The 10,664-nt window shown below is 33.2% G+C and overlaps 1 protein-coding gene across 2 annotated transcripts; it reads right to left on the reverse strand.

Moving 5' to 3' along the window:
- Positions 1-623: 623 nt before the first annotated feature.
- LOC122577154 (protein FAM166C-like) lies at positions 624-7,012 on the reverse strand. 2 transcript variants are annotated; one of them, XM_043748307.1, is made up of 3 exons: positions 6,839-7,012; positions 4,743-4,907; positions 624-1,052 (listed from the first exon to the last, which is right to left on the reverse strand). In XM_043748307.1, exons 1-3 carry the CDS (start codon positions 7,010-7,012, stop codon positions 786-788), a joined length of 606 nt encoding a protein of 201 aa, XP_043604242.1. In that variant the 3' UTR covers positions 624-785. The 2 variants fall into 2 exon arrangements, 1 of the variants encoding a protein (XP_043604242.1); XR_006320090.1 differs by lacking the exons at positions 4,743-4,907; positions 6,839-7,012 and adding an exon at positions 2,835-2,953 and having other exon boundaries at positions 916-1,052.
- Between the last annotated feature and the right edge of the window lie 3,652 nt (positions 7,013-10,664).

The following is a 10,664-nucleotide window of genomic DNA, read 5'->3' on the forward strand; positions in this document are numbered from 1 at the left end:
CATACAATATTTAGCAAAAGAATATTTTTTCCAAGTATGAAATAAGTACTTATTTCACATTTTAAAAAGATATTTTCCGAGTGTACAAGGAATACCTGTTTTGTATTATGTAGAAATTATTTTTTTAGAAATATGAAACCAACAAAGTTGCTCGATATTAGAAAAAAATATTTTTCTCGAGGATATAAAGCATACCTATTTTATATTACAAAAATATATTTTTTCCAAATATACATACAAGAAATAATCATTTTATATTAAAACCAAAATATTTTCCACTCTCCTTTAAATATTGGGTAAATTCTTTTTTTGTTAACAATACTATATCTCATTAAAAAATTAATTTTATTTTTCGCCAAAAGAATTATTTTTCTAAAAAAATTTATTTGACATTTCTTCTAATTCATTCTATCGTTTCACTCGTGGTTTACCCAACTGTCCTTAAAAATTCATACTTGATAAATAATAATACTCGTAAGAAATGGTTCATGGTCAAGTTAAGTTACACACACTCCCATGGGCAGTAAAAAAAATTTCATCGTCAAGGAAATCTGTTTTAATGCAGTAGAATCACGGCCAGAGTATATTTGAAAAAAACGTTTAACAAATAAGACAAATATATATATATTTAAATAAAATAAAGTTCGTATATTTCGAATATATATAATTTCAAATAATTTACCTAAATATCTCGTTTCTTTTAATTTTATACAATGTTTAATTCACTTTTAGATTATTTCTCGAGTAATACCTTGGTTTATAGCAGCATTAACACGTGTAATAAGCTATCGTTTATAAGCAATACAAGCGGATTTATTATATATCCCAGACAGAGATAAATCTGGAATGTATGGTGTCTGCATCCTCCTTTCGTAAGTGAGAGGTAAAACTATTGGCATTTTGTGTTTGACATAATTCGTTGGATATTTCAAGAAATATGACGTCGTCATTCCTGGTGCACACTGATACATGTAGGTATCGGGTTTAAAGAAACTTAAAGGATGAAAGCTACCGGTGCGGTCTTTATATTGACTGCGATGAATTTGTACTCCCTGTAAGTAATATGTTTATTATTATGTAGATATAGTAGCTACAAGCGATGCTAGACCAAGATCCTTTGATTAGAAATAAATTAATGTAAGCCAGTGGAATATTTACTCCAGGCTTGGACATTATTCAAATACATTCTAATAACTGTTAAGATAATAAATTATCTCATCTGGCCAAATGTTATTTTTGAAAAAATCATACAATTAGTTTATTTGTTCGGACAAATGCCTCTTCTTTAGATTATTTCGTTACTTGGATTTCAAATTTTGTTTTTCGTTTTATCAGATGTTTATTCAAAGAATTTCTCAAATACTCTCTAATTCTATCATTGCAGAATCGTTAACTGCGTCAGAAATACAGATTTTCTTATAGTGTCGTACGCTCATACAAGTTCGGAACATATACTATTGAAGAGGAGTTCGTATTCCGCTGTTGAAACATGTAGACATTATGATCGTGTTCCGTAAAGTTTACAATCACCGTGAGTGTACGTTTTCGCACTGACAAGTTGTTACGCGAAAAGAAATACAGACGAAATTTCTCCTACATTTTATTGAGTTAAATCGTAAGAGAGTAGAATTACTGAATCACAAGCTACTTAATGCCTCTCGAATTCGGTTACTCCGAAATTCGCAAATGTCTCAAAGTGATCAATCGAGTATCCTTGATCAAAGCTGCGTTATAACAATCTACCATCGCTAGATAGGCAGAGAGATAGCTCGACCCAACTGACTAACCATATCGACACTGGTAAGAAACGTAAGATAGAAGCAGGGAGTAACATAAACGCAATCATAAACGAAGAAAAAGAATATTACTACTTCAAATAGATTCGCATTATTGTATTCCATCGTTGACTCTATAGAAGGCATTGTAACGTCAAGAAGACAGGACCCGCAAAAATATCCTCTTCTCTACCAATCTTACTTGACGATGTTATCGATATACAAGCAATAATGAATACTCTCTCAAGTGTTGTAAATAAACAAAAATATAAACTAAAAGTTAACAACAACGACGTAAGAATTTTACCGCTTAATCCCGATGCTTATAGGAAACTAACAAAGTTAATTGAAAACCTAAAAGCAAACTTTCATACGTATCAGCTTAAGCAAAAAAGATTCTTTCCTAACCTAAGTGAACCTAAATGAAGCTAAATGAACCTAAATGAACGTAAATGAAATAAAACTTAATCTCCGGAAATATGGTAATGGAGTAATTAATATTAGCAACATAGGCCACGGTACAACAAAAAATCCACTATCCTTATTTTTTATCGACTTGAAACAAAAACCTAACAATCAAGCTGTACATACAACATCAACCGATTAACGAATTCTGCAGTAAAAATTGAGCTACTTCAGAAGGAAAGGCAGGTGGTTCGGTGTAAAAGATGTCAAAGATATGGGCACGTACAGAGATATTGCGATTATAATTATCGCTTCGTCGAATGTGCAAACTCTCATCCTACAGCACGGTGCACGAAGCCAGTAAAAATTTCTGCAAAACGCATTCATTGCGAAAAAGAGCATCCTGCGAATTACAAGGGATGTCCACCCTACAATGAACTATAGAAGAATACGTTTCTTAAATCTGAAATTATCTCCTAAATGATCTCCTATGCTCAGCAACGTTAAAACAAAGTAAAGGTATATAATAGCACTATACAAAATAGCACGTGCAACCCAAAAAACGATAAACTATATGAAATTAGCATCTTGTTGCCACTATTAAAAATGGTCGTAGACAAGTTAAGAAGCAACGTACCAAAATGGAACCCTTACGCATAGCTCTTTGGAACGGCAACAGTCCAGTTGAGTATAAAAACGAGCTGGAATTCTTCTTAGACAATCAAGGAACAAAGGTAATGCTGGTGTCTGAAACGCGTATTAGCAGAAAAAACACTTGAAAATAAATGAGCATGAAATATGTCACACACAACGTTCGAGTAGCGGGGATCATGCTGGCACTGCAATTATTATCGAATCCAACGTGATACAGTATAAACTTCCATTGTATTATACAAAACGAACTATCTTCAAGCAACGAACGTGGCGATAGAAGATCGCATAGCCCAATTACTGTGTCAGCAGTCTACCGTCCATCCAAGTATACTATCTCCAAAGAAGATTCTGATAATATCTTCGTTAGCTTCGATAATAAATTCATCGTGAGAGGGGAGTTCAATGCTAAGCGTACCCAATGGGACAGCTGAATCATCACAAGTGGCAAGAGTATATTTAAAAGCGTCAAATCAAACAGGCTGAATTATCTCGATACAAACGAACCAACATATTGGCCAATCGATACGAGTAATGTGCCTGATCTATTAAACTATTTTATAATCAAGGACATCTATATACGAAGATATACCCAAGTTAGCTTTTCTCTCGAACTCTTATCGGATCATCCATCTGTTGTAGCGACAATTCATTCAACGATTATCGAAGACCAACCAAATTGTTCGCAACAAAGTTATAAATTGCCTTCAACTTCTCAACATCGGCCGTAATATCGCTAGGAACAAGCAAAGACATTTATGCAGCTGTGGAACGTTTAAATGACAACATAATGAATGCGATCCGTTCTACTGAATCAGGAGTCCGGGAGCAAACACGAGTATCCGCATTTCATAAAGAGGAAAACGTAGAAACTCGTAAGCTTAGAAGAATATGGCAAAGCAGTAAAGAGTCTGAAGTTAACGTAGGGTGAACAAAGTAACGGAAAAATTGACAAAATTTCTTCGAAGCTATAAAAATTAAAACTAACCCCCCCCCCTCCTCCTCCCCAGCGGCAAACTCTAACTAATTACTCCGAGTAGCATCCAATCCAAAAAAAATCGTTCTCCATCCAGTTTCATGTCCTTTTCCTTTTATTCTATCTTCAAAGGTTTCTTCTTTGCTTTCGCGTAGACTTAGAAATACGCACACGCCCTATAGTTTCACGCAAATGCAAATGGATTCCATCTCCTTTCAGATTTTACTTCCGCCGCTTTTATCTTTGTCTATTTTTAATTCCATCCTCTTTTCCTAAATCCTATTTAAACGAAACAAATTTTTCCCAAACTTAGACTTGTCCTCTCCACTGAAGAATATATGTCCGATTATAGCACAGTTGAGTTCATTGTTGTAGATAATTTTACGTCATTATTACCAAAACTAAAAATAAATCAATATAAAGGCAATCAGTTAAAATCACTAGTAAGTAGAATCGCAAATAAACACTTTAGACTCGCACAATTTCAGAAATTAAGTACCGTAATTAAAGACTGTAATGAAGAATTGCGGTAGAACTCCATTTATTACCTATATTTATATATTATATAAATTACTCTATTACTATATATTATCTATTACTATATACTATATATTATCTATTACTCTATTACTCTATATTACTCTATTTATTTAAGTTCGTAAGTAGTAGAGAAAACGAATTAATTCCTGATATATGCATTTCAGCTATATAAACTGCTTGTTCCCTGTCACTTTCGTATAGACGCAATTTTACTATCATCTTACTGTATTTCTGGCTCTTAAATGTAACTACGATAAAATAAACAAAGAGTTAAGCAGATTGTGAAAAACATTATAAAGAAGATAAAAAAAAGCACCGAGCTGATTAAAAAGAAAATTTCTTCCTCGAGAAAATGAAATGCGAATAAAGTGAAAAAAGGAAATTTGGAGTATTACTTTGAATAGGTCATCAACTTCCTTCATACGCGTATTGTCGATTGTTGAAATATCATTTGAAAGTACGGTTAACTCGCGATTTATTTTGCGTCGCACTGTATCTGCGACAATATCAGGTCGTGGACTATACGGAGTCTTTTGCATTCCCCACTCGTATGGTAGCATCTACAAACAATATACACGTAAATACGTATAATACTTGTACCTTAAACAATATCAAACGTATAGAACATAGAACGTAGCGTTTTAACCCTTAACGCTGCGACTTTTAATTGTAAATGACGTGTAAATAATAATATTAAAGTCATTCAAAACAATCTTTATTCATCTCAGAAGTAATATAATTTTGATTACGATATTTATATTAATTATAACTGAGTAATGTGTGGAATTTTTTAAAACATTCATTGGCATGCAAACCGGGTTTGCGTTCACAGGACTCACAGTAGAAACTGTTTGTTTTCCTACCGCATTACTTCATCTTGATGAACAAACAAGACGCTTTTTCCTTCTCCCTTTCGGCATTAATAAAACGTAATTGAAAGTATTGAATAGGTTGACATAAATTTTGTACCCGCGGACCAGAAGTTTTTGTACCAGTCGAAAATTCAAATTTGTTACGACCCCGTTCGCGGAGAGACGCGGTCGCGAGGAAAACGCGTCAGCGAGAGGCGGAAATTCTCGCTACGATTCGGATAATCGACGCCGCGAATTAGTCGTTCCCCTGTTTCGATTAAGATAACAGAGGTAGTTCAAATGAGTTTAACACTGAATTAACAGAGTTAATGTATAACAATATTTAATATTATAATGAGCAGGTCACAAATTATTTAACGATGAATACAATTAATTTGTTACAATAATTCCACCCAACTTTATGATATTTCTCGATGTATTGGTTAGACTAAGCGACCTGTATTTTATTCGTTTGAACCTCTCGATGCATTCCGTTTGAATCCTCAAATGATACTGATTGCCCTTTCGATTTTTTCTTTGTCTTCTCTGGGAGACGACCCCCAATACGCTCGGATCACGCCACCGTTCGCGCCTATGATCACGTATGCCACCTTCTTTGTGTAGATGAAATAACGAACCGAAGGCGAATCGACGTTTCTAAAACTCTGATGACAACTATGCGCTGTCGCTACATTATACATTGCATTGTATATATTTCGCCGGTAAGCCTACGGTAAGCCTCGTGGCGTAACAAAATTGTTGTGGAATGATATCTTCGTTAAAAATTTCCTGCCAACAGAAGATCTTACGTTACAAATGCTCTTAGTTGTTTCTCTTAGTTAATTCTCTTTCTGTGCTCTTAGTTAATTCTCTTTCTGTGGCTCTCCATCATCTGCACTTTCGTCACTTCGATGAAAGTTTTCTTATTTTTCTTCTTCTTCCAGGAGCAATAATATCACTATTACTCCTGTCGCTATAACTGCTTTCTAAGTCAACATCATTGTAGATGCGAAAATCAAAATTGTCATCGTCGCTATCTGTATTTTCCTCACAAAGATGATTCATATTTTTTCTCGATATGATTAAAATAGATGGGTTTAAAATAAAACAGGTTCAGATCTGACTGCCTTTACCGATCGCTTGTAACTGACTGAGGAGTATTATTTTCTATTTGTAAACATTTACCGATATCGATTCAAAAACACATTTGGAGTAGAGCGCCGCATATCGGCGATGCTTGAGAGGCACACTCGACCACATCGGTGGTGCTTGAGAAACACTCTTGGAGCGTTAAGGGTTAATAAAATGTATGAGAGGAATTTGCTATATCAACATAGAATAATTTCTTTCGTTGTTATATTTACAAACGAGGGAAAGAAAGCAAAGTTTAAAATACTTTACTTTTGAAAATGTAATTCTTTGTTGCAATTATTACATACCACTTTGAAGTGTTTCCCTTTCTCGACATAACAAATCACCGTTCATATTGCACATAATCACGTGAAACTAATAAAACGGTGACAGACAGTTAAACATTTACAAATGACATCAGGTATCATCTCGCAGAGATTAATAAGTCGGAGGTGCAAAATAGCGCTCGTTTCATGCGCTTTAACTAAAAAGGTTGGAAACAAGCTTACCGAAAATTTCGATAACGTTTCGTTTCTGTAATTCTGGAAATAACCAATGGTTCCACCTTCGTATAAGGAGAGACCCAACTTTGTCGGAGGATAAGCACCCATAAAAGCAGGCATTAGCGAAGGTGGGTAAAACACGGCCTGAGTTTCCGACATTTTCTTGTTACTCACCACCATCCCGAATTGTTTATCGTTTGCCGTAATTGAAGGAAAATTTTACATTTTATACCTTGATATAATTCTTGAGAAGGTTATCAGTCCGGTTATGTTTATCATGAACAAATGAACGAACATGTCCAGCTTTTTGAATAATCAAGTAAGTAAATATGTATTAAGGAAATGAAAAATAATCAAAAGATATTTAACTGGACACTTTATTCTACTTAATTCAAATATATTTAAATAAACGAGAAATCTTTTACTTGCTATCAAATCTAACGTAAGCGCAACTGTTATTTTATAATATTACTTTAATTCCATAAATAAGGAATCTGAAGTTGCTACAACTACATAAATATTCATACTCTATATTCAATTACGAAACTTACTGTAATCTGATATAATGTAGTTGTATCTAATAGATAGAAGAAAGTGTAATTGGATTTTTTCATGTTTATGTAAATTAAATATACTTTTCCTATTGCGAACGTATGACATTTTTATCTATGTTTCTATAATTCGTGTAATTATAAAACATAACTTTTTTCGTTAATTATTTTCTCAAATATTTCACTCGGATTTAAAGAAAGATTTTAAGTTCAATATAAATCTATGGATCTGAATACAAAAATTTATTGTAAATGTACTTGGTTGTTTTATCTACTGTTAATATATGCGGAAGAATTAAGCTAGATTAAACAAGATTGATATTGTATTTATCGCAATCGGTCTTGACGAACTTGTGCAGTTATTAGGTACGATAAAAGCTCTATAATAATTGTTTCGTTACTAATGCGAGACTTAACTAGAAAAATAAGCCGTTAATTACATAGTACGAACAATTCTATATCATCTGAAGTCCTTCGTTAGATTAAATCGATGACATTCTTAAAGACATCACTGCCATATCACGTGGTGCGGCAGTTCCGGCCACAATGTTTTCCGTTTTATCTCATGTCAGTAATGTCGGAGTATGACGCAGGATATTTTCCTCTATCTTTTGTGTTGTCGGCTGTGATAATTCACTACAATAGTTTAACGGTAAAAATACAATGGCGGAAATGTATTTTATAATAAAGAAATACATACTAAAATGCATACAATAACTATTCTTCACCGGTCTCCTCAATTTTCGAGCTAAGAATGTGCAGCTAATTATCCGTGTGTACTCTGGTTCGAGGGCAATATATATATATATTAGCAATTAACACAAAATCTTTTGTATCAATCATACCAATTTCAAGAATTCCGTCTCTCCTAGTCACTTACCTCTGTCTACCTTAACCGACTCTTCTCACTTTATTTATAACTTTCCCTGTGAAGCTTTTGTAAACCGCATTTCACACACACACACACATATTACAATTATAATATAAATATATTCAGAAATAAACGAAAGTATTGAATCTAATATAATTTTACCCCAAACCGAAACTATAATTGTAGAAAACAGATTCACAAAATTTGGAAATCAAACCACGGATAATTGTTACTAATAATTGTTATAATTGTTACTGAGAACTTGTGATCGTATCAAGATTCGTAAGATAGTAATAAATTTATGGAATTTAATTATTTTATAATACTGTTTTGTGTACTCATTAGCTGCAGTATCGCTGATTTACAATCTACTGACATTTGCAGATATTGAAATCAAATTTGATTATTTTTTTAATGTGAACGTAATTGCAATATATCACGAATTTCATGATATATAACATATTTAGTCTATAAATAATACACGATCATTTAATACTAACTTGTTCTATGGCACGATATTTGATAGATTGCCATAAATACCTGTCATAATCAATTATACTCATAGATAAGAATAACGTATTTGAAAGATCCAGATGAAAAGAGATATTACGAAAATATTCTGAGACACTGTAGCCATAGTGTCACGTGTCTGGCAACGTTCTCACGCTTTTTAATCCTACAACCTGTTTTCAAAAAATTAGAGGAAGCTTTCAAAATGCCACATTTTTATTGAAGTTATTAAATTTAGATCTAGTTAGACAATATTTATATTTTACAGTAGAGGCTGCCTGTCATATTTATCATCTCATAATCTGTTTAGTTTTTTCAAAACGGTGCTTCTTAGTTAAAAAATATGATTGAAACTGTAAACAGTTTTATCTTTATTAAATGGTGAATTTTTAAATATCTTAACTAATCTTTATCTTTCTAGCTCCTACTAATCTTTATAGCTGTCATCGTTGATAGTAGAATTTACTCGCTGAACACCAAAGATTTTGCTGAGTATCTTAGCAGGTGATATATCAAGCACGCGATAAAGAATAAATTGTATCAGCGGCATAACGCCATGGCTATACTATCTCAGATTTTTCGCCAAATTTTTTATAAGATATAACAAAGGATATCAAGCAGTAAAGCTGTAAACTATGTTTAAGTAAATAACTACTTAAATAATATAGGTAAGGGGCTAAAACATTGTCGAAATGCTTTTCCTAGGAAGCTCTTTCGATCGATGTATTACAAGTTAAATTTGGTATAGCAGCACTGTTATTACGCTTATTCGGCTGAGTCCTTTCAATGGTTCGCACTTTTACGCAGGGTATCCTGCAGTATTGTCGGTAAGACAAATAAGATAAGCGCTTCTACATGAAACAATAAGTCGAAAATGCAGAATAAATCTTTTTCGTTCCAAGTTTCGTTTCTGAGACAATCGAGTTTGAAGATTTTTCAAGTATACCGAAACTTTGCTGTTTCCAGACTGGATAGCAGCGAATAATCGACAAGAGATTATTCCGCGTGTAACAATAAGTCGAAATTGTCTTCGAAGAGATGCGAAATTCGAAAATTGACTATGACTTTTAAAATAAGCCCTTAAACGGAAAAATTCTATTCTATATTTTTCACTTATATTCTTTATCTTTCAATCTTCTGTTGGTTGTATGTTTGTACCCAATCAGTAATTGGCCGTGTTCACACGTACCGAACAAATTTTCAAATTTGATTTTCTCGAAAACGGAGCCTCAAGCAAAATTAATTTATTTTATGTTTGCAACTTGTTTCTCTCGTGTAAAATCACCTCCACATCATTTGTACCGTCGGTACGGCGACTTCCTATATAATCATATCCATAATTTTTATTTTTTAAATTATTTTTCTACCTGGAGTTCACTCGTACCTTCTTTGATTTGTATGCACCTACGTATCCAATGTCTTTCTCTGTTTGTATTATTAATTGTATTGTTACTACGAAGAAATGTTCTACTATTATACATATTATTATATTACTATACATAAACATTTCTTCAATATTATCTTCTTTTTATAATATGTACGTTGCTAATTTCATATCGATATCGATATTTTTATTGTGCAAGTAGCGTGTGCATCCGTATAGATCGTTATTGATCTACTGTATTGTTAAACGAACGACAGTTTTAATTCTTTCGAGATGAATATTTCTTTTAACAATGAAAATTATAATATGATTGCACGGGTGAGAAACGGAGAGACACAAAGGGAAGAAGGAGGGGAGCAAGTAAGTTGGACTGGAGACCAAATAGTAGAAGAAAGAAGGAGGAGAGAAACAGAAGAGAGGAGAAAAAGGATAAGGGAATCAAAGTACAACAGGTACTACAGGAACATAGCCAAAGAGGAGAGGCCAAAGTATCTGGAAGGGAGGATGAAGTGGAAG

This window comes from Bombus pyrosoma, linkage group LG17, assembly GCF_014825855.1.
Source record: "Bombus pyrosoma isolate SC7728 linkage group LG17, ASM1482585v1, whole genome shotgun sequence".
In the NCBI taxonomy this organism is placed as follows: Eukaryota; Metazoa; Arthropoda; class Insecta; order Hymenoptera; family Apidae; genus Bombus; species Bombus pyrosoma.